The sequence below is a fragment of the Notolepis coatsorum genome, assembly GCF_963971535.1.
Source record: "Notolepis coatsorum genome assembly, chromosome: 3".
Lineage (NCBI taxonomy): Eukaryota > Metazoa > Chordata > Actinopteri > Aulopiformes > Paralepididae > Notolepis > Notolepis coatsorum.
In genome coordinates, this window is record NC_140167.1 from 173,945,723 (window position 1) to 173,971,388 (window position 25,666).

Genomic DNA, 25,666 nt, shown 5'->3' on the forward strand with positions numbered 1-25,666 from the left:
CTTATTGTCTCTCTTTGGAGAAGACGGTAAGCTAATTTCCCAAAATGTTGGCGTGTTCCTTTAATGAATGTGGGTTAATGAATATACATGTTTATTACATGGCGTTTTAACATTCGCCGAAATGCTTGATTGTGATTGGTCAATAGCCCCTGACAGCAGTGAATTATTTTTCGATAACCACCGGTGATTATTGTTTTTCGCAGCTGGAGCAATCAAGCCCACTGACACACACTGTTTCAGTGCAATCAGACACACCTGCCAGCTGCCGGCGATAATAATAATCACTTTATTTGGGCTGACAGAGCCACAGAACAACTGCGTCTGCATTTGATCTCGTCTCGTCGATGGTGTAAAATGAATTAGGTATATTGTTAGTAAGTTAGCCATGTAATAAGCGGGATAATTATTGTCGCAAAATAATTGACCTTCACTGACGTTTAAACAGGGATTAAAGCAAAAAAAAATCTCCTGACTGAACTTTTTTTCAGGCCAAGTCATATTCTTATTTTAACCTCCACTGTATTTATTTTTAATAGCGTTAGCGTTTTAAGGGAGCCTACTTGTTTCGGTTTCGTCGATAATCCAATGTACAGTTACCCCCCCCCCCAACCACCTCCAATGTACAGTCCCCCCCCCCTCCACCCAACCTCCTCCAATGTACAGTTTCTTCGTCAAATGTATATACTCTTTTTTAGACTCTTATTGTATCACAAACAATACTGTATTTGTAAATCTGGTATGTCATAAATGTATAGATGTAGCAGTATTATCTATCTGTATGTCAAGTATGTCATATATGTTATGATGAATTGAAAATGGGGGACCCTGATGTAAACAAGAGGAAAGTCTCTCTGGTCTGCAACTGCAACCCCTTAACAATTGTGTGTATTGAGATGTATTGTATTGTACCGATTCTGCAATATGTTATAACAATCAATCAATATTTAACAGATTGCAGAATGGGTACAATACAGTACGGCTCAATACACACAATTGTTAAGGGGTTGCAGACCAGAGAAAGACGTTTGTCTTGTTTACATCAGGGTCCCCCATTTTCAATTCATAGTGACATTTATGACATACAACATTTATGGCATAGGGACATACATGACATACTACAGGACAGGTATATAGTAATGTTACATTTGTGACATATACGATATGCAAATATACAGTACCGTTACCCATAGATCCTAACAGAGATTATATACATTATGATGGGGAGGAGACTGTACATTAGGGTGGGTGGGAGAAAGAAAATACATACGGTGGGGTGAGAATATACAGTGGGGAGGAGACCGTCTACAGATACACCTGTGTGATGTTGCTACGGAGTTAAGCTAATAAAGGATACTCACAACCACAGCAGAGGACGCACATATTTGTACTGTGAAGTAACACGACAATGACAAATGTGTTGTTTCTGTTTTTCTTTTTGACATAGTTGCGGAACACGGAACAAGTTAACAACTCACCACCGTCTACAGCCCGCGCATCATCATACTGTAGCCTAGCCAGTCTCTTGAAACACTGCCATCTTCAAACTTCCATCCTCTCGTAACTTTCTTTTGTTGGGTGGTGCCGCTCATCCTTCTTTTTAGTGGCCAGCTTACTCCTTCCATTATCGTTATTATGCTGACGTTAGCTAATAACTATGTGTTGGGGATAATGGTTCCGCACGGACCATATTGTTTGTTACATTGCTGTCGGCAAACTCGCTCAGAGTGTCAACATAGTGTTGACGTTGAGTTGATGTTAGCTGCTAGCTGGCTACCCAAATCCACAACAGCCAGGCAGCCAACCGTACAAAATACAGTCTCAGCCAATCACATCGATTTGTACAGTTAGTTAGCTCCACTCCATTGCGAAATAAAAGTTAGCCAGCCAGGACAACCTGTATTAGCAAGCTACAGTTGCTAGGTAGCTAACCGTTAGCCACCCGAAGAACGGTAGCTAGCTAACGTTAGCCACAGCCGCATACGGGTCTGTGACAAGACAGGTCTGTGAGGGGGAGGGCACTGTGAGCAGCGTGTGTGCGTCAAGCTCACGTTTGATTGGTTAGAATGGTCAAAATGCCCTACGCATCTACAAATCATATTATACCAGGTAGCCAATTCCGTCAGACTCCAAATCAAATTGACAGAAAAAAAAATAAAAATACTGAAATCCGTCTGGAGACGGAACGCTTTAATGCATGCGTTTAAAACACCTCGGCGAGGCGCCTCGGTGTTCTAAACTCCTTGTCGGTCAATTATTTTGCGACAATGACCTCGTAGCTATACATTAGGGTTGTGTTGTCGGTACTGAGAGAAAACGGTGCTTTTTCAATGTATGTGATGTATAGATTGGGGAGAGATGACCACAGCTAAAACGGTGATTGAAATGTGCATGGAAGACGGTGACGGTGGTGGAACCAGTGATTTCACAGGCACAGGCCGCGTCAGCGAGGGTTTTGTTATGAATTCCTTAGAAGAACATCTGAGATTAGAGTGTAGGCCCAGAGCAGGAGGAGAGGGGTGACCTCTTTAATGCAACAGTGGATGAAACGTTTAATGGTGTGAAAGGTTAGCAGTCGTCATGACAGCACGTCGCATGACAACCAGGAGAGGGGCGGGGGGCCGTCGTTGCTACGACGAAGACCTATAAGTCGAACGGTGTTTCCGGGTAGAGCAGACTAAAATCTGACTGAGACTAAGAGGGAAGAAACCAGAAGAGACTCTCTCCTCTCATTGAGAGAGAGGGGGGGGGGGGGGAGAATGGCACATCACCAGTAGCTTCGGCTACCACGAGGATGGTCTTAGGCTAACGACTAGGCCTGACCACTATTGGACTGAATAACAAAAGGACAATCTGAACACACCGAAAGATCATTAGAAATATACTCTTCAAGGACAATACAATCTGTTAACATCTGAGCTGAGGTTTCTGTTTAGAGAAATAAAACCACGCTTTTCCTTATAAGGTATCTCACAGTGTCGAAGTGTCGAATTCTTACGGAAGTGGAGAAGTATTATGGTTTATGGATTGCACTAACGGGGGGGAGATAAGGATCTTATCTACCAGTATCGGAGACGTCAGGACCATTAAAAGTACACAACGCAGAGGAATTGGATGGAGAGCCAAACAGACGAAGACGTGATACTGGCCAGTTTGATCAGAATCTTACAGTTGGTGCCGTGACCCGGATTTGCAAGAGATTAAAACAACGGGAACAGTTGGTTGTTGATGACAGCCAGAAAGCAAGAGATAAGAACAACGGATAAAGACTTTTTCAATAATGGGGCGACAGTGGACAACAGTCATCAATGTGTGGGAGAATCATGATCGAAGCAAGGCCGGCCAGCCCTGGGAGAGAGCGGCGAGTCGAGCGGTCAGGAGGCGAACCAGCGCTGTAGGGGAAACAGTGCTCCGATCAAAAATGTGAGTTCACTGTGCACACGGTTGTTTTGATTTTAAGCCAAATAAAAACGAACAGATAGTGAATCCGTAAACGTAAACATTTCTAGTTCGACACAGAGAATGCCAGCTGTGATAATATGAGCAGAGAGCCATGGTGGAAATCGAGGGTGTTATCTACAGAGAATAAAAAGCAAATGAGGCAGGCTGCACAGTTTTGGTTTAAGGAGGGTAAATGCGAGATGAGGAAAGGGGGGGGGGGGGCGCTTGAATCAGATCGAAAAATTGTTATGGCGGGACTGTTTTCATAACAGAAGGAAAGTCGAAAGGAGATTGTACCAGTGTGTATTATGTCCGATCAGGCAAGAGTATTAGTCTGAGAAAGCGTCCCCTGATAATGGATAGGAAAGAGAGGAAAAACAGCTGTGTTTTTAGGCCGTGGAAGGAAGGGCAGCGTTTGTTTGTTTGAGAGAGTAGCCATTATGAGCGAGTCAAAATGGCCGTGAGCACCACGAGGAGATAACAGATAAAGAACCAGGAAGTGACACGTCAACTAATACAGGCAAATGGAGGAGTAGGTCGCCACCTAGTGGCGGAGGGGGGGGGGGGGGGTAGTGCTGGGGAGTTTCCATTACCCATAGGGGAATATTTAGAGTTTAATTCAATTAAGGAGTTTAATTGCGGAGGGGGGGGGTAGTGCTGGGGAGTTTCCATTACCCATAGGCGAATATGTAGAGTTTAAGTTAATTAAGGAGTTTAATTTTTTCAAAATTACCAACTGCTTGTGTGTATACACGGTGGTGTATGTGAGAACTTTGTAAAGGAACTCAAAGTGTGGTATATAGAGCGACGTGACAGCTCCAGGGCGACGGTAGACAGCCCCGTAGGGTATATAGAGCGACGGGACAGCTCCAGGGCGACGGTAGACAGCCCCGTAGGGTATATAGAGCGACGGGACAGCTCCAGGGCGACGGTAGACAGCCCCGTAGGGTATATAGAGCGACGGGACAGCTCCAGGGCGACGGTAGACAGCCCCGTAGGGTATAGAGCGACGGTGACAGCTCCAGGGCGATGGTAGACAGCCCCGTAGGGTATAGAGCGACGGTGACAGCTCCAGGGCGACGGTAGACAGCCCCGTAGGGTATAGAGCAACGGTGACAGCTCCAGGGCGACGGTAGACAGCCCCGTAGGGTATAGGGCGACGGACAGCTCTGTTGTATGTTAGATGATAGTACGAGTACGTATGTGAGTTAGGAGCAGGGAACCAACCTGCTCTGTTGTATGTTAGAGCGATGCTCGGTTGTATGTTATTATCATAATAATAAGATCGATATACAGGTTAATTAAATAAGTTTAATTATGAAATAAGAGGGAGTTTGATCTCCAGTGGGGCCTTCTCACACCTAATAAATAGGCAGAGTCTTGAGGGGACACGTCACCAGAAAGAACTGGCGCGCGCTGGGGGTCAACCGTGGGACAAACGTAGAGCGCCGAGTGGGTATCGTTTAGCTGCTGGTGTCACGCCGGAAGACAACAAAACAGGGAACAGCCCTGTAGGATTAGATATGGGTGTTGAGAAGGTGGGGGACTAATAGAGAACAAATAGCGCCATGGGCTGTAGGACACTCACACCGTCCAACAGTCTGAAAGGGCGTGGCCATGGCAGGGGCTTGCAGAGGAAAAAAAATATATAGAGAACGAGCTGCAGGCCCAAAGCCACGGTAGACTAATAGAAAACACAGGGTCGAGTGTACAGAAAGACTGCCGGGGTTGTGTTTCTGCTTTCAAGGGGGGAATGACACCGACAGCGATGGAGATGGCCAGGAGACAGACGGGAGGAGGAGGAAGCCGCAGGGGCCAGGCACGGCAGCCTGGTACACAGATCGTCCACGACGAGAGAGAGGGCCGACGGCGGTGGAGATGAGCCTCAACCAAGATGACCGACAGGGCGGAGATGACCGACGGGGCGGAGAAGACCGACGGGGCGGAGACGGCCGACGAGGCGGAGTCCAGCGGTCGCAGGCGGTGTTTGCCCAGGGGAGAACGAGGCAGACATCGGAGGGGGTTTCCCTGCGGAGACGCTGTTTAGAGAGCGTTTTGAAACAACAGAGCACGGGCGGTGAATCATGAACAAAACAGGGACTTCCTTTCAGAGTCAATCAGGAGATCGAGAGACGAGACAACAGCAAGAAGTCCTTTGTTCATTGATTAGGAGTATGAGATATAAATGGAGGATTCATATATAAGATATATGTATAGAAGGATATATATATATATAGAAGGTAGATAAGAGGGAGAACAGTAGAACAACAGGATATAATTATTGGGAGCAGACAGGGGGGCTCCAATGGTTATGAGTCGTTGGATGTTGTTGGTTTTGGTGGTCGGTTTCGGTTCCCTTTGTGCACGAAGGGGGGCGCAAACAGACATCAGGCAGCAGGATCACTGGGTTGACCGTGGGCCGTCTTCGTTTCTTGTGCACGAGAGACGAGGTTGGTTTGCTTCAACCACAGGCTATTTTTGGCATAATTAATTGAAAAACCAAATAATGATTTATGATTCTGAAGGGGTGATAAGAATCAAGGGGGGATTGAGAGAAAACGGTGCTTTTTCAATGTATGTGATGTATAGATTGGGGAGAGATGACCACAGCTAAAACGGTGATTGAAATGTGCATGGAAGACGGTGACGGTGGTGGAACCAGTGATTTCACAGGCACAGGCCGCGTCAGCGAGGGTTTTGTTATGAATTCCTTAGAAGAACATCTGAGATTAGAGTGTAGGCCCAGAGCAGGAGGAGAGGGGTGACCTCTTTAATGCAACAGTGGATGAAACGTTTAATGGTGTGAAAGGTTAGCAGTCGTCATGACAGCACGTCGCATGACAACCAGGAGAGGGGCGGGGGGCCGTCGTTGCTACGACGAAGACCTATAAGTCGAACGGTGTTTCCGGGTAGAGCAGACTAAAATCTGACTGAGACTAAGAGGGAAGAAACCAGAAGAGACTCTCTCCTCTCATTGAGAGAGAGGGGGGGGGGGGGGAGAATGGCACATCACCAGTAGCTTCGGCTACCACGAGGATGGTCTTAGGCTAACGACTAGGCCTGACCACTATTGGACTGAATAACAAAAGGACAATCTGAACACACCGAAAGATCATTAGAAATATACTCTTCAAGGACAATACAATCTGTTAACATCTGAGCTGAGGTTTCTGTTTAGAGAAATAAAACCACGCTTTTCCTTATAAGGTATCTCACAGTGTCGAAGTGTCGAATTCTTACGGAAGTGGAGAAGTATTATGGTTTATGGATTGCACTAACGGGGGGGAGATAAGGATCTTATCTACCAGTATCGGAGACGTCAGGACCATTAAAAGTACACAACGCAGAGGAATTGGATGGAGAGCCAAACAGACGAAGACGTGATACTGGCCAGTTTGATCAGAATCTTACAGTACCTTTCAGCTCTAAGAGCTGTGAGTCGTTCTCAGACCCCACAAAGATAGCCACGGGCTGCAGCAGACTGGCAGACTCTGCATCCTGAGGGAACATGACACCCACATGTATTTAATGTACGAGTGATTAAATACTTGACAAAGGGTTGACAGGTGCATTCTGGGAGCCACTAGGAGGACCAACATGTACTTAGCATAACCTGGAGACCCTTTTCTGCTATTGTCATCATTATACAGCACAAGGGGAAAAAAATTTGGCATCCTACCAAAGTGAAAATGTAACAGTAAAGTGCAACAGTAATATACAATGTACAGGTGATTAAACTGGGTATAACATATAAATGAGTACTACTCAGTATAGTGCTAATCAGATGTATGTACATAGTTGTATTAATATGTACAGTGATACAGGTATAAAGACAATAGGTAGTAGTCATACTGGACTACTACTAGTAGTTACACTGGCCAGCAGTGTAACTAGTAGGTAGGGTAGAATAGGTAAGGAATAGTATCTACAGATATGTAAAAAGGATTATATGCAGGTAATGGTATGTACAGACAGATGTGGATATATATATACATGGTAAGAATAAATATATACAGTATATACAGCATTATTGTACATGCTATCATAGTTATATGGGTTATGTGCAGGTGTATAAATAGGTTTATAGAATAATTAAATGCAGGTATATTCAAAAGGCTGTGCATGAGGATGGCAGATTCAGGCCATGTCCTCACGTACATGGATCTTTTGCCAAACGGATATTCTCAGGCTCCGTTTAAAATAAAATCCCCGTCCACACCACACCAGACACAAACACATAAACGCATATGAATTGCTCCAACAAGAATGCGGGCCAGCAGGTGGCGATAAGCAATATCCCTAATACCATGGTGGTACGAGCGGTCAGGACGACAGAGAAATGATTGGTTCACCCAGCCCACTTCACCACTCCTAGCATTTCCATTGGCTATATTGACATACATACAGTAGATAATAAATAGATAGATATAGCGGTGGATTAGATGCAGTCCAGAGGAAACAACCAATCTAGATATGTCACGATTTAATGCTTTACTTTTGTGCACTGGGCGACGGAGAGATACAATGTCAATGTATTCAACGGATTCTGAAACTAAATATGGCGAGTCCTTATCATATACTAATTACAACAAGACATTCATTAATTGCATTGTACTGTTCACGTGCCGTCGCATATATAAGGCCCCGTTTAGACGGAAACGCTAGCAGGTGAATCCGCAAAAATATTTTTACGGATGTGCCTTTCGTTTATACGGAAACGGCGTTTTTACGGGGTGAAACCGCAAAAAAGTGAGACTACCTTCCAGGGTGGAATTCCTAGAAACGCAAAAGCTTTGCGCTCTCGTCTAAACTGTTAAAACGAATAAATCTGATAAAACGATGACGAAATGGTTGTCACGGCTCTGGTCGCGCGTACTGCTTACGTCACAGGTAGCAGGTATGCGCCAGTAGCCGAGACGTAAACAAAGCAAGTATGTCTGAACGGAGATCACCTGAAGGCTACATTGGCAGTACTTTTAACCCTTTCACTGCCACACGACAGAAGGTTAACCCTTTACTATCACACAACCGGCTGTCGTGTGGCAGTGAAAGGGTTAAATACACAAGAATCTGTCCCGCGGCGTGAGTTCTATAGATATCTATGAGTGGACCCACTGTCTGTGAGTGACGCTGCTTTGGTCCAATCACATTCCCCATCCACAGTCTGCGAATCAGAGGCAGAGTAGGGCGGGTCTTCACAGCACGTCATGTGACATATGCGCCAATCGTGTGACAGCGGGACTCCGTCGTTACAGCGTCGTCTGCACGGAGAATTCCACTCCAAAATGCTCGTCTAAACGTAAAATTAAAAGTGAAACCGCAAGATGACTTTTGTGGTTTCTGTTCACAAAACGCTCGTCTAAACGGGGCCTAAGTAAGGATAGTTTGAATGATATTTCAGCACCAGGCGCTGTCCATCTTATTAAGCTTGTTCAAGATGGGATAGGCGGACGCAGATCTGCGCAGGTTTGACTACTGCCTCGCCAAGCGCGTTGCATGACGGTTAGAATGTTGTCCGATTTGCTCTGAAAATCTGGCGAGGCGAGGCGCGGAACTCCCGCGGGAGCGAGCCACAAGCAGCCTTTAGAGCGAGGCGCCACAGTACCTCTCAGCCGGCTGCTCCCGGCTGGGAAGCGACTTGCTACGGTCGCGCAAAGCGCCTATTGGCTCAGAAAAGTTGTCAGTCACCAGCCATGTGACAGCCAGGGAGTTATGAGACGTTTGATTGATTGAAAACTTTATTATGTTATGCGTTATCATCATATCATCATGATAAACTTCAAGCTGTCAGACACACACACACACACACACATACACACATGCGTCGTCTGTTTTGCCTCAATACTGTATATATAATTCTGTTTTGCCTCAATATACACAGTATACATATATATATTGCAAAACAGAATTATTCAGCAGTGTGTTGTGTGTGCGTGCGGCCAGGAGCGCGCAACAAGATGGTATATATTATGGTATATATGAATAGTATATTCCACTATAGCAGTATATGGTGTGCTGTACATTTGAATCTGATCTAATTTTGCACACGGCCATCGCATTATAATGAGCTGGACAGGTGTGTAATGTGTGTGTGGTGACGTGAAAGCGTATCTGCCGCGCGAGACTAGGCGAGGGGCTCTCGTGAAATCGGCAGTGTCCGCCCTCTTAACTCCTCCCCCGGCTTCACTCGGCTACTCTCGTCTACTAGTCGAGGCAAACCGAAATCCATCTTGAACAAGCCTATTGCCTCTGTGCGCTTCAAGGCTACGGGCGCCTATTGTATTGCCATGGATGGAACAACAGTCTGAGCATGCGTAGTGAGCTGTGGCGTCATCGTTTATCTAGACTATGCGTTTACAGTGGCTGCACGGATCCACTGAACGGATATTTTGGAAAATCTTCACTTTAAAATGAGTTTAAGAAAATCTCCGTTTATGTCTCTGAAAACACCCTTTACGTGTGGATGAGAGGCCCAATCGTGGAATAAAATGTGCGTTTGGCAAAAGATCCATATACGTGAGGACATGGCCTCAATCTGTGCACATTGATTACCACAACAGGTGCGCAACCACAGCTGCTCCCAGGTCTAATTAGCTTGACCCAGGGCAGGTGTGGCTGCTTAAACCAGTCCATCCCCACACCACACATCCCCTATTCGACAGGTCTTGTGTACTTGTGTTCCATCAGAGACGAAGAAGAAAGGAAAAGTAGGAAGGCTGCTATCTATTTATCCATCCATCCATCCTCACCCTCCTGGCTGGCTTGGCCTGACTGGATCCTGTTGGAGAGGTTGTTCATTTCAATATTAAATAAACAAAAAGCAAACGTACATGTATGCTTTACATCAAGAGTTTTGTTTTGTTTTCTTCAACCTGATCAAGTCTCCAGTTTGAAAGGAGCTGAACGGTTTAAATAATAAAAGAAAAACATGAAACACAAACTAGGTGTTAACAGGCTTTGCTATGCATCAAATGGCTCCAACAACAGGCCACGGAGGTGCATCCTATCAACTTGGCTATTTTCTTTTATAATCGATTAGTTGTTGCAGCCCTACTGAACACATAACACGGATGGGCATTCTGGAAAATGTGGTTAAAAGAACACGCCAACATTTGGGGTAATTAGCTTATCATCTTCTCCAGAGAGAGACAAGAAGATAGATGCCAGTTTCCTCTGTGAATTCAGTAGAAGGCTATCTGGCTGCACGTTAGCCTAGCTTAGCACAATGAATGGAAGCGGACATGGCCGGTTAGCCTAGGCATTGTCCAACTAACACCTCTCCCAAAGGCTAATCGGCCATGTCCGCTTCTTCATTGTGCTAAGCTAGGCTAACGCACAGAAAGAAAACTGGTATCTATCTTATTGTCTCTCTTTGGAGAAGACGGTAAGCTAATTTCCCAAAATGTTGGCGTGTGCCTTTAATAAATGTGGGTTAATGAATATACATGTATACTGTAGGGTTGTGTTGTCGGTACCTTTCGGCTCTAAGAGCTGTGAGTCGTTCTCAGACCCCACAAAGATGGCCACGGGCTGCAGCAGACTGGCAGACTCTGCATCCTGAGGGAACATGACACCCACATGTATTTAACACTTTCAGCGCCTTTGATTAACGTTGATTTACCCCGTTGAATGCCACCATCCACTTCAATGTTAGCGTTAAAAACGCCTAATCTATGTTTTAAATTATGGCTATGTGTCTATGTGTGCCCGTCGCTTATCAATGACTCGTTTGCAGTCAACATTGTCGAAACGGATTGTTTTTTTATCGGTTCATTTTCGTTTTATAGCATTTTGAAAATGATAGAAAATAAAGATTCCATGATAAAAGACATTTACTGGAATATTCTAGAATACACAAAAACGTAATTTTTCGGCCTATTTATGAATCGTTTTAAAATAAACGCTAGATTATCGATAGTATATGTGTACGTATGCACGCTATAGACGCGAGCTGAAAAATCGATTCTCTTATTTCCTCATCAGCGATCACAGCCAAACCACACATAGGGGACACGTTGTTATCTCAGCAAATACAACTCTGATTATCCCAAGACTGGTAAAATAGATTCCTTACCTCAGATCAGATGTTCTCCAAAAAGATTATTCCAATTCCTGATCGCCATTCCAAATATCGATCACGCTTATTGATTGATTATTGGCTGCTGTAAATATATATTTCAGGCTGATTTCCGTCCCGCGAGCAGATCCCTCTTGAGCAGACTGCTCGCCAGCACAAGGATATGGAAGCAAATGAGTGACAGAAATATTTGAATTTTATCAGACACCGAATTTATAGCATTGAAAATAATTACTTTGAAAACATGCATCTGAATTTTTTTTCAGACACCGAATTTATAGCATTGAAAATAATTACTTTGAAAATCATGTATCTGAAATTTTTTGCTCCTAATTTACCTATGTGAAATAAAAATGCAGTGTTTAAAATTCAATGTAAAAAATTTGAATGCATAATTGCGGTGTATAGAATTCGATGTAAAAAACCATCATCCGGGCTACCCAGACAGGATAAGCAATCGAGCCTGGATGCAATCGAACTGACTTCTGGCCTATCACTGCACGGCTTTGTCAGTCATGTGATCACACCAACCCGGGAGAAAGATGGCGGTATATATACATACGGTGGGGAGAGAATATATACATACGGTGGGGAGGAGACTGTACATTAGGAGGGGGTGGGAGAGAAATATACATACGGTGGGGAGAGAATATATACATACGGTGCAGTGGCGTCCTTAGCCCTGGGCTTCCGGGGCTTTAGCCCCGGACCTTTTTCTCCTAGCCCCGGACCTTTAAAAAAAAAATAAAAAATTGTTTACATTTTTTTTTAACTTTTTTTTTTAATGTCAGCATCCCCATTGTCTGTGCTGAATGTTTGTTAGTGTTTGGTATTTGTTGGTTTTTAGTACTTTTAATCCATTTTTAGTAAGTAGTTTTCATTTGATCCTATATATCATTCTTTCATTCACCGATTTGTGGACTTGAAGATGTGCACTTTAACACAGCAGCACCTGGAGCCATCCATACCCATGTCCAGTGTCCACTGACAAAGACATGCTCATGATACTGTGATAAACTATAATAAGCTTTAATCGAACCCTGGTTCATTTCCTCGGATAGTCCGGTTGGTTTGGGGTGGTGTGAAAGCTCATTCACTCTTGCAAGTGAACCCTGCTACGGTTAATTTGAGATGTAAATGCAAAGCGGACCAAAGGCAGGAAAAGACCCAAAAATCGAATATTTTTTTTTATGAGAAGACTGAAACATAATTATAATGAAACACACAATAGTTTTTTTCGATTGCTTAAGCATGATTTTGAAAACGGGGCCCGGTGTTTCAAAACACACAATTAGCACAACCACACACACAATTATCAGAACACCTCAGATCCTTTGCTAAATTAAACACTTGTCAAAACCATACACTAATTTATAAAAACTACATTTTGTTACCATATGAAACACACGTTTCATATGACTCAATTCTGTTTGAACCAGTTACACACACTGCTGTGCTTAACCTAAAACACATTTAGCAATTCTACTTCTCAGTGATTAGAGTACTGTAAGTGAAGTACACAGAGAATGTGCAAATATACAATAAATTCACCAAACACTACACAAGACCAATGCTGTAGAGTAGACTGATGAAAATATAATTTATTTATCTACATATACCCAAATCAATGATGCAGACTGCTAAAAAAAACATTTTCTCTCCATATACCCAAATCAATGATGCAGACTGATGAAAATATAAATGTTCTCTCCATATAACCAAATCAGTCAACATTTCAACATGGAGAATCACAACAAAACATGTCCCAGTTTTCATGCTACTATGTGCATAACACTGTAAGCTCAGCAAATATCAGACAAACATAAAATACTGTATCCAGTACAGGTTAAAATTACAGTAAAACAAAAACAATTTTGAAAAAATGTAAATAGAGTACAGAAAATACTAGACATTATCTCTTTGCCTATGGATCTGGCAAGATAATTTTTTGTTGTGATTCTCCATGTTGACATGTTGACTGATTTGGGAAAATGGGAGAAAATGTATATTTTCATCAGTCTGCATCATTGGTTGTCTTGTGTAGTGTTTGGTGAATGTATTGTATATTTTCAAGTTCTCTGTGTACAGTACTTCACTCTCTTTCCATTTTGGTTGAAGACAGGTGAACTCACCTGCTGCATTTTTATAGTGCTTAAACCTGATTGGTGTATCTACAATTAAGCAATGGTGTGTTTGTGCATCTGATGGCTGTGTTTAACCAATTGGCTCATATGTGTGGTAATTTGACATTCTGTGTCTAATGTAATGGAAGTGTGTTTAGTGTTTTGCAAATCACTGTGTATCGTTTTGCAAAAAGTGTGAGGCTGACATTGTGCTTATAGGGGTGCAAATCTGGGCCTACGTTTTGCTCCTTGAGTGTAAGGTTTTGATAATTGTGTAATACTTTTGATTTGAGTGTTTATGCAATTGAAGAAAACTGTAAAGACTAGAGATGAACTGTTTATTTCTTTTGTACATAGGCTGTGCATAATGTTTGTTTGTTTGTTTATTTGCTTATGTGTATGATTCTTAACTGTTTTTATTTTGTTATTGGTGTATATGTGTGTATGTATGTACAGTATATGTATATATATTATATATATATGTATATATATATATGTGTATATATGTATATTTGTACTCCTGTTGGGGCCTCTTGGACCAGATCAATGTTTTATCTGGCAAAATAAAGGTTAAATAAATAAGAAACTGATGATTTGGTCCTGTTAACTTTGAATTTTCTATGGGAACTGCCCAGATCCCTCTCATGGACATGGACCTCACTTTGAGAACCTCTAATGATTCGAGTTCTTCAGTATTCATCTCTAATTACTCTAAAATTGCGTATTTCTGTGTTTAAAAAAAAAAATTAAAAAAAGGGGGGGGGGGGAAGCCCCCCTCCACCCCCCCGGGCTGAGGCCCCCAATGTTTTCTAACCCTAAAAACGCCCCTGATACGGTGGGGAGGAGACTGTACATTAGGAGGGGGTGGGAGAGAAATATACATATAATAGACAGTCTCCTCCCCACCGTATATATATATTCTCTCCCCACAATATGTATATTTCTCTCCCACCCACCCACCCCCTCCTAATGTACAGTCTCCTCCCCACCGTATGTATATATTCTCTCCCCACCATATGTATATTTCTCTCCCACCCACCCCCTCCTAATGTACAGTCTCCTCCCCACCGTATGTATATATTCTCTCCCCACCATATGTATATTTCTCTCCCACCCCCTCCTAATGTACAGTCTCCTCCCCACTGTATGTATATATTCTCTCCCCGCCATATGTACATTTCTCTCCCACCCACCCCCTCCTAATGTACAGTCTCCTCCCCACCGTATGTATATATTCTCCCCACCATATGTATATTTCTCTCCCACCCCCTCCTAATGTACAGTCTCCTCCCCACCGTATGTATATATTCTTTCCCCACCATATATTTCTCTCCCACCCACCCCCTCCTAATGTAGTCTCCTCCCCACCGTATGTATATATTCTCTCCCCACCATATGTATATTTCTCTCCCACGGTCCCACCCCCTCCTAATGTACAGTCTCCTCCCCACCGTATGTATATATTCTTTCCCCACCATATATTTCTCTCCCACCCACCCACCCCCTCCTAATGTAGTCTCCTCCCCACTGTATGTATATATTCTCTCCCCACCGTATGTATATATACCGCCATCTTTCTCCCGGGCTGGTGTGATCATATCTATGGGTGTGATCACATGACTGACAAAGCCGTGCAGTGATCGGCCAGAAGTCAGTTCGATTGCATCCAGGCTCGATTGCTTATCCTGTCTGGGTAGCCCGGATGATGTTTTTTTTTACATAGAATTCTATACACCGCAATTATGCATCGAATTTTTTTTACATTGAATTTTATCCACCGCATTATGCATTTGAATTTTTTTGAATTTGAATTTTTTGAACATTGAATTTTAAACACTGAATTTTTATTTCACATAGGTAAATTCGGAGCAAAAAAATTCAGATACATGATTTTCAAAGAAATTATTTTCAATGCTATAAATTCGGTGTCTGAAAAAATTCAGATACATGTTTTCAAAGTAATTATTTTCAATGCTATAAATTCAGTGTCTGAAAAAATTCAAATACTTCCGTCACTCATTTGCTTCCATACAAGGAGCCAGTTGGCTCCCCCCCCCCCCCGCCTATTCTTTAATCCCAGCCCAAGAGTGCTTCCGCATTTTCCCTGATTGGCCGCGACAACGCCTAGCACGTCCCGCGGCAGAGGTGCATAGGTTGCCGCGGCATTATGCAGCCGTAATCCCCCCTGTTTTAACATCGACGGTTAGCTCAACTCGTTCCTCAGCTTGCTGTGGAGCCTGCGGTGCGTTGGTGACAAGTTCGAATCACTTCAATTTTTTTTATTTTTTACGTTTAATTAATTTATCATCTCTCTATATAAACGTAACTAGCGTCAGGCGAGCTCCCGTAGCTCATCGCGTATCTCGGCGCTATTTCTGCGTCGGGGACAACCGTGCTCGTCACGGATCTGGGGTACACGAGTTCGATTCCCGGACCCGCCGTATTTTCTCAGAGTGTCTTCCCCTACTCTACATCCCATTCAACCTGTTTCTGTCGGTCATACTTGAACAGAAAAAGCGATAAACGCTAAAAAATTAAGTTTAAAAAAAACGTAACTAGCGTCTGTCTTTCTTTCGCCGGTTAAGTTTAGGCATTCTTTCGCCGGTTAAGTTTAGGCATTCTTTCGGAGTTGGTTAAGGTTAGAGTTTGTCTTAGAGCATGGCAATAGAATGCCTGTCTTTCTTTCGCCGGTTAAGTTTAGGCATTCTTTCGGAGTTGGTTAAGGTTAGGGTTAAGTTTAGGCATTCTTTCGGAGTTGGTTAAGGTTAGGGTTAAGTTTAGGCATTCTTTCGGAGTTGGTTAAGGTTAGGGTTAAGTTTAGGCATTCTTTCGGAGTTGGTTATGGTTAGGGTTAAGTTTAGGCATTCTTTCGGAGTTGGTTAAGGTTAGAGTTTGTCGCAGAGCATGGCAATAGAATGCCTGTCTTTCTTTCGCCAGAGCAGCAGCCTATTTCAGCGCGCCGCGGTCACATGGGCGTCGTGGCCAATCAGAGAAACGATAAGCACTCTTGGGCTGGGATTAATATAGACGCCCCCCCCCAGAGATCTACAGATCCCTGGTCAGTCTAAGCGACTGACCTGCAGTTACACAGGGATAGACGATAGGGGGCGCTTTTTTCCAATCTGAGCTCCTGTAGGGGCTGGTGTACCAACGGGAGACTCGGTTGATGAAATATGAATTCAGATCGCTAATAAAAAAATAAAACGATATTTGTCGTTGTGGGCACTCAATGGGGGGGCTGATAAAACAAAATATGTCGTCCATGGCACTGAAAGGGTTAAGAGTGATTAAATACTTGACAAAGGGTTGACAGAGGTGCATTCTGGGAGCCACTAGGAGGACCAACGTGTACTTAGTAGTGTTGTCAAAAATATCAAAGTATCGATACATATCGATACGGAATATTTAAAATGGTTTCGATACTCATTTCCCGAAATACCGATACTTTCTGCAGTATCGGTACCAGCTGGCGAGTGTTCTACCGCAAGTTGTCGACACGCTGTTCAGAGCACGCTTGCCCCTCCGCCTCCTCCAGCCCTCCCCCTCACAGAGCCGACAAACATTTTAGCTGAAGATGGCAAATGCAGAGCATCCGCAACTTGTGCTTGTGGATAAAGAAAACAGCAGAAGTGCTGTTTGGAGGTACTTCGGGTGTAAACAACGAAGGACAAGCTAAAGAAGATGCCCCAATGCTATTTGCAAACGGTGTTACAGATCAGTGCCAACGCGGATCTCCATAAAGAAATGAAAGGTTTGTGACAGCTGCTCTTTCAACGTCACTGTGACTGAAGCATTAAACCATTAACTCTAGTTTAATACATGATACGTTGTCTACTGATGGCGCATAATATCAACAGCTGATTCATTGTTAGTAACGTTACAGCTACCAGCTAACGTTAGCTACTGCTAGCCGTTAGCTCCCTTAGCTTAGCTGGCCACTTTTATAATTACTGCATGGAAACGGAGTAACGTTAACGTTTAAACGTTATGTCGAGGTCATACAATACTACAGTCGACATAAGGTTAACGTTACCCCGTTTCCATGAAGTGTTTAAATAGCAGCAATCTTGTTGAAAATGTAACGTTACTAAAATGCTCCGAGCATAGTCTCTCTCTCTCTCGTTATCTTTAAATAAAAATCGAAACTGTTACTAACTGTAATACAAACGGTTCAGTTTGTCAGGTACATGCAACACAGATTAGTGTTTACATCTGTCTGCTTGAGAAAATACCATGTTCTGCATCTGCAATAAAAATGATTGAAGTGAGATGAACAGTTATTTTTAAATGTGTGATCTAAAGATAAACAAAGGGTTTTAAAAGTGTTATATTTATCTTCTCTTATAGTACCAGAGAGAAGCTGAGGAAAATCAACCAGCAACAAAAGCTAAATTTGTTTATAAAAAAAGAATATATATATATATATTTTTTTTGGTATCGAAATGGTATCGAAGTATTGATACTTTTCAAGGTATTGTATCGAAGTCGAAATTCCAGTATCGTGACAACACTAGTACTTAGCATAACCTGGAGGCGTCTATGCCTTCTACAACGACGCTCGGTTTCCGGGTTCCTCTGATTGGCCACTAAGCCCACGTGACCGCGCACTAGCACGCCCCCCTTATCGCCCACTCTCGCGCTGTGAAGCGGAAGCGCCAGCGGGGCGAGGCGGTGGTTTCTCCCTGGCTCCGTGCGCCGCTGACTCGGTCCAGCTCCAGCAGCAGCGGCCGTCTTCTCCGAGGCGGCTCGTTCTTATTATTATCCCCCATTGTTCAGGTCAACATGGTCGCACAAACACCGCGCAATACACAATTGTTAAGGGGATGCAGACCAGAGAAAGACGTTTGTCTTGTTTACATCAGGGTCCCCCATTTTCAATTCTTAGACATTTATGACATACACAACATACATGACATTAACACTTTCTCTGCCACGCTTATGTACATCCTTATACCATCCTCTGCCAGCTCTATTTGTCTATGGAGAAGTTCCCCTTCTTTGCAGGGCTATAACTTTTTTAATTGTATTGCTAAATTGACATTACTATGGCCCATTCAACGTCAATTATCTATCGTTCAGGATGTAGGAACGTTATACTTTTTCATTCACATATTCATACAAAAATACGGTCTAAAGTATAAATATGTTTTTATCGTTTTCTGCAGCATTCTGCAGAACGTGATTTATAGCCCTAAATGCATTATATTGATGATCAAATACAGTTTGATAGCGATCGGCGCCGGATAAAAAATTTGAAATGGACGTGCTTCTAGAAGTTACTACTTATCTGATGTTGACCGGATGGGGGGGGGGGGGGTCGTTTATAATTCCGTGGCCAACGTTAGATGATTCATGTAGTGTGGGTGATATGATCATTAGAGCAGTTTGTATCGAACACGGTAAACATAAACGCTGAAACTTACCCCAGTCTCCTCGGGCCGTTGGGCGATGAGCATGGAGCAAAAAGATTCCTATTATGGGATGTTGAAATATGCGATCCATCTCCAGGTTGTATAATAGTATATACGTCCAAATCATGTTGTTTATCGAGTTATCGGCCGCCTTTCTGTTAGCCTTTCTGTTAGCTCCGTCGAGACTGTGCTTACTTTTGTTAATTTTTATAGTTTTAAGAGTTTTATTTGCACCAACTGTTGGTGCATTATATGTGTATGACCGTCAGTCACTCATTGACATTGGATTAAGGAAAACTTACCGACTGGATTGCTCTCTGGATCGGATTGCTGAACAACAACAGTGGCCAGCGGAGATCCTTTGTTGTGGCCGACGCAAGGAAAAGGCGTGACGACGAGGTAGAAGACCCGGCGTCCGAAACAGATTGAGATCCAAGCGCCACAGAACCACATTGCCCAGCATATTGTTGGCCAATGTGCAATCGATAGGAAACAAACTGGACGACATCAGAGCACGGATCCAATTCCAGAGGGACATTCGGGACTGCAACGTCCTCTGTTTCACAGAAACTTGGCTGTCTCCAGACGTCCCAAATCATGCAATAGAACCGGCAGATCACTTCTTCGTTCTCCGCAAGGACCGAACGGCAGAAGAATCACTAAAGACGAAAGGAGGCGGCATTGCTTTCATGGTAAACAAGGAGTGGTGCGATATAGGCAACGCAAAGGAATTGTCTAACCACTGCTCCCCAGACCTGGAGTATATCACCATCAAATGCCGACCCTTCTTTCTCCCGAGGGAGCTAACGTCCATCATCATGATTGGAGTATATATCCCACCACAAGCGAACACTGGGGCCGCACTTTCAAATAATTTTAATATAATAATGCAGGACCTGTTGCAGAGGTCTTTATTCGGCATGCAACGACACTCAATGTTTTAGCGGTACACACAGCGGTTAGTTTTTTAGCACACACACCGGAACACACACGCATGCATTGTCTCTTTAGAATCGCCGATGCGATTCGTCTCTGCGATTAACCCATCCCGTCATCCTTCCCCCCCAAGGGCAGCCGGGAGCAGACAGGCGTCAACGTGAGCTGCGCCAGGGGACCAATCCAAGTGCTCCTATCCGTCTTCGTCAAGGACGCCACAGCGCTAGCGATCTGTTGTTGTGCATGTTTTTCCATTGGGTTTATCTTATCGGGGGGGAAACCCTTGCGAGCACGGGGAGAACATGCAAACTCCACACAGAAAGGCCTGGGAGGTACCCCACCTGGGTACCTGGCATCATGGAAACCTGGTCCCCAAGCGGGAATCTAACCCTGGACCTTCTTGCTGTGAGGCGACAGTGTTAACCATTACACCACCGTGCCGCCCAAAGCTACACGACGAGGTAAACAGACTACAGATAGCTAATGTTGATGCTGCCATTTTGGTTCTGGGCGATTTCAACAGCGCGCGTCTTAAAAAGGTGTTGCCGAATTTCTATCAGCATGTGACCTGTCCCACCAGAGGCGAGAACATATTAGACCATGTATACTCGCAATTTAAGAATGGGTACAAGTCACAGGCTCTTAGCCCATTCGGTAAGTCCGATCACGCCGCCATCTTTCTTTTGCCAAAATATAAACAGAGTCTTAAGCGGTAGTATCGCGAGAGGTTAAGCGTTGGACTGTGACGTCAGAGGAGACACTCCAGGCTGCACTTGAATGCACAGACTGGAATGTATTCCGTGATAACACAGCCAATATTAACGAATACACTGAAACGGTGCTTGACTTTGTCTGTACTCTGGTAGAAGAAACAATCCCCTCTACCACAATTAGAATCTACCCAAATCAAAAGCCCTGGGTAGATAAATCCGTCCGTGAGGCTCTGAAAGTGCGCACCTCAGCCTACAACACCGGGCTTGTGACAGGCAACATGGATGAACACAAGACGGCAAGATACAACGTCAGGAGAGCAGTAATAGAGGCAAAACGGCGTTATAGGGATAAAGTTGAACTTCAGTCTGAACAGGCTGACTCTAGAGGTATGTGGCAGGGCCTCAGAACAATGACAGATTACAAAGGCACCTCCCTCAAACTGAACAGTGACATCTCCTTAGCAAATGATCTCAATACCTTCTATGCGAGGTTTGAGGCTGTGAATAACAACACCAGCCTACAAGCCACGGCAATGGGGGGGGGGGGGGGGGAGTCTGCTGATGGAGACTCAGTGTTCAGGGTAACAGAGCATGAGGTGAGGCGGACCTTTAAAAAAGTGAATATCAGGAAGGCAGCAGGACCGGACGGCATCCCCGGCCGCGTCCTAAAAGTCTGTGTCGACCAACTGGCCCCGGTATTCACTGACATCTTTAACCTGTCCTTAGAACAGGCTGTCATCCCCACCTGTCTGAAGAAGTCCACCATCATCCCTGTACCCAAAAAATCTACGCCCGCTTGCCTCAACGACTACCGCCCTGTAGCTCTCACCTCCATAGCCATGAAGTGCTTTGAGAAGCTAGTGAAGGGCTACATCTGTTCCTCCCTCCCCACCAACCTGGACCCCTTGCAATTTGCATACCGCCCTAACAGGTCCACGGAGGACGCCATAGCCCATGTGCTGCACACAGCAGCATCACACCTGGACAAGAGGCAGGGGAACTATGTGAGAATGCTGTTCATCGACTACAGCTCAGCATTCAATACCATAGTCCCCTCCAAACTCATAGCCAAGCTCAGGGACCTGGGCCTGAACTCTGCCAGTGGGTCTTGGACTTCCTGACGGGCAGACCCCAGGTGGTAAGAGCAGGCAACTGCACCTCCTCACGCTCAACATAGGGGCCCCCCAGGGCTGTGTTCTGAGCCCCCTCCTCTACTAACCCTGTACACACATGACTGCGTGGCACAGCGGAACAACACAATCATCAAATTTGCTGATGACACAGTAGTGGTGGGCCTGATCTCTGCCAACGACGAGAGGGCCTACCTGGAAGAGGTAGAGAATCTGTCACAGTGGTGTCAGGAGAACTGCCTCTCCCTGAACGTCAGCAAAACAAAAGAGATGCTTGTGGACTTCAGGAGGTCGGGGGTCAAGGACTACAGCCCCCTCAGCTTCGACGGGGCACCGGTTGAGAGAGTGAACAGTTTCAAGTACCTCGGAGCCCACATATCCGAGGACTTGACATGGACCACACACATTGACAGTGTTGTGAAGAAGGCACGACAACGCCTCTACTTCCTCAGGCGCCTAAGGAAGTTCCAAGTCAGTCAGAAGATCCTTAAGAACTTCTACTCATGTACAATAGAGAGCATCCTGACTGGCAACATCACCTCCTGGTTTAGGAATAGCACTGCACAAGGCCGTAGCAGACTACAAAGAGTGACACGTTCAGCCGAACGCACAATTGGAGGGGGGCTTCCCAACCTCCAGAACATTTACAACAAGCGGTGCAGGGGTAAGGCTAAGAGAATCATCAAGGACTCCAGCCACCCGAACAACTGCCTCTTTAAACTGCTGCAGTCAGGCAAGCGATACCGGAGTCTTAAGGCGAGCACAGAAAGACTCAGAAGAAGCTTCTATCCCCAGGCCATCAGGCTGCTCAACGAACAATAAACACTATGCAACAACCATCAAATGCACACAGCACACACACCCACACACTTTAAACAAACAACACACTGCAGCACCCACTCTCCACACTTTAGATCACCTAAACACACTTTATATTTATTGGTAAAGGATTTGCACTACAACTCGTACACCTTACTGTAAATTGTACCTAAATTGTACCTCATCACATTTCTGCTTTGCACTATATAGTATTGTATTAGTACATTGCATAGTATATTGTATGGTAACTCAGTTACTTCTATTCTGCATCGAACATTGTACATATGTCTATACTGAACACTGTGACCTCTATTTTTACTTCTATTTTACATGCCATACTATTTTATTTCATACTTATCTTGTCTAGCACAGTCTCTGGAGCGTTTTGTATAAAAGTATTCTGTACTTCTGTATGACAACTATTAAAGAAACTTGAACTTGAAACTTGGATCGCTATCCATTGTGTCGAGCTCGAGTCCCGGGACCTATAGCGAGTGGTCGGACCGAATTTGGATGAGCACCAGTTTCCGTTTCCCGGTTTGGGCGATCCGCCGATCGGCCACCAGATGGCGCTCTTGAACCGTTGGCGAGTTGAGAGGGGATCAACAGTAGATCTCAAGTCTCCGCGGGAGAAATATGATTGCGATCACAGATTTTTGAAATATTGATCTCAATGACGTGTTACGGCGTCATTGGCAGAATTAGCATGGCGGGGAATGACGTGTTAAGGCGTCCTTGGCGATTAAAGTGTTAACATGTCTGACGAGCACAGAGTTGCCAGTCGATAATTCTTGCTATTTAAAAAAAATTGGCATCCTACCAGAGTGAAAATGTAACAGTAAAGTGCAACAGTAATATACAATGTACAGGTAATTAAACTGGGTATAACATATATATTAGTACTCAGTATAGTGCTAATCAGATGTATGTACATAGTTGTATTAATATGTACAGTGATACAGGTATAAAGACAATAGGTAGTAGTCATACTGGCCAGCAGTGTAACTAGTAGGTAGGGTAGAGTAGGTAAGGGATATGTACAGATATATAGTATCTACAGATATGTAAAAAGGATTATATGCAGGTATGTACAGACAGATGTGGATAGATATATATATATACGGTAAGAATAAATATATATATATACACCATTATTGTACATGCTATCATAGTTATATATGGGTTATATGCAGGTGTATAATTAAGCATTACATCACGCGCAGGAGTGGTTTGTGACCAATAAACCATGCCTAGGGGTGGTCGTTAGGCCCGAGGCGCAGCCGAGGGTCGTTAGACCCCCCTAGGCATGGTTTATTGGTCACAAATCACGACTACAAGTGGTGTAAAGCTTTTATACAACTGCCAGATTCATCCAACCTTATTTCTATACAATAAACACACATTAATCGAAGATTTATTGAAAAAACCAACCGCCAGAAAAAGTAGTTCCCACAACTACAAAAAAGACAAGTTGCCTCCATGTGGAAGCAGCTTGAAGTGCATCCAACCAAACTAACACATCCAACTGTGTATTATTGGAATGATTGAGAGAAGTTGCCTCATGTGGAAGCAGCTTGAAGTGCATCCAACCAACTAACACATCCAACTGTGTATTATTGGAATGATTGATTGAAAATTGTATTACCAGATGCAGAATGGGTACAATACAGTACGGCTCAATACACACAATTGTTAAGGGAATGCAGACCTACTTTCCATAGAACTTCATTCTTAGATGCTTCTATATAAAGTAGGTAAAACAAATTAAAACGTTTTCTTTGCCCTATAGGAAAAAAACGTTTTCTTCGCCCTATTTTTTTATTTATTTCTTTTAGCCTAAACTTAACCAGTTGGAAACCAGGGGTACAGTAATAAAATTAGCAATCAACCAATCAATCAATTCAATAGACCATGCTCACTCAAAACAGCGCTGCTTCTCTCTCAGTCTGACTCCCCCGCTGTTGCAGACAGGAGTGTGTGTGTGTGTGCGTGTGTGTGTGTGTGTCACAGTGTGTGTGTGTGTGTGTGTGTGTGTGTATGTGTGTGTGTGTGTTTGTGGGTACGCCAGCGTCGGACAGTGTGAGAGTGAACGCTGCAGTCAGTGGGAAGGAAGTAGAAATTTAAATCAATCAATTAATCAATCAATCAATCCGCGATTTTTCTTTTGTTCTAGATTGACTCAAGACCCATCAATTACATCATCCAACATTGTTTAAAGGACTAACACATTCCCCTTGACAGAATCGCTTCATATTTAGTCGTTATGGTGCTATCAACATATCCATTTGTTGTCCGCGATCTTGTTTTCTCCCGGAGTGAGCCGGGGAGTGATATGTGATTCGGTTGTGGGCGGGTCCTGAGCCCAGGACCGTGGATTGTTGCCAATAAAGACGTGTAAATGGCCAATCAGAATCGAGAAATTTGCATACCGTTGTATAAATAGGTATATAGAATAATTAAATGCAGGTATATTCAAAAGGCTCTCTGTGCATGAGGATGGCAGATTCAACCTGTGCACATTGATTACCACAACAGGTGCGCAACCACAGCTGCTCCCAGGTCTAATTAGCTTGACCCAGGGCAGGTGTGGCTGCTTAAACCAGTCCATCCCCACACCACACATCCCCTATTCGACAGGTCTTGTGTACTTGTGTTCCATCAGAGAGAAAGAAGAAAGTAAAAGTAGGAAGGCTGCTATCTATTTATCCATCCATCCACCCATCCATCCTCACCCTCCTGGCTGGCTTGGCCTGACTGGATCCTGTTGGAGAGGTTGTTCATTTCAATATTAAATAAACAAAAAGCAAAACGTACATGTATGCTTTACATCAAGTGTTTTGTTTTGTTTTCTTCAACCTGATCAAGTCTCCAGTTTGAAAGGAGCTGAACGGTTTAAATAATAAAAGAAAAACATGAAACACAAACTAGGTGTTTGCTATGCATCAAATGGCGCCAACAACAGGCCACAGAGGTGCATCCCATCAACTTGGCTATTTTCTTTTATAATCGATTAGTTGTT

At 44.0% G+C, this 25,666-nt stretch overlaps 1 protein-coding gene across 1 annotated transcript in view; it reads right to left on the reverse strand.

Moving 5' to 3' along the window:
• LOC311226064 (uncharacterized protein) overlaps positions 1-11,007 on the reverse strand; it is a gene marked incomplete at its 5' end in the record, with an annotated part of 29,986 nt that extends 18,979 nt beyond the window's left edge. The window contains 3 exons of the mRNA XM_084311441.1: positions 6,855-6,936; positions 10,188-10,216; positions 10,914-11,007. Coding sequence (XP_084167567.1) covers positions 6,855-6,936; positions 10,188-10,216; positions 10,914-11,007 — 205 coding nt within the window. The remainder of the gene's footprint in view (positions 1-6,854; positions 6,937-10,187; positions 10,217-10,913) is intronic.
• Between the last annotated feature and the right edge of the window lie 14,659 nt (positions 11,008-25,666).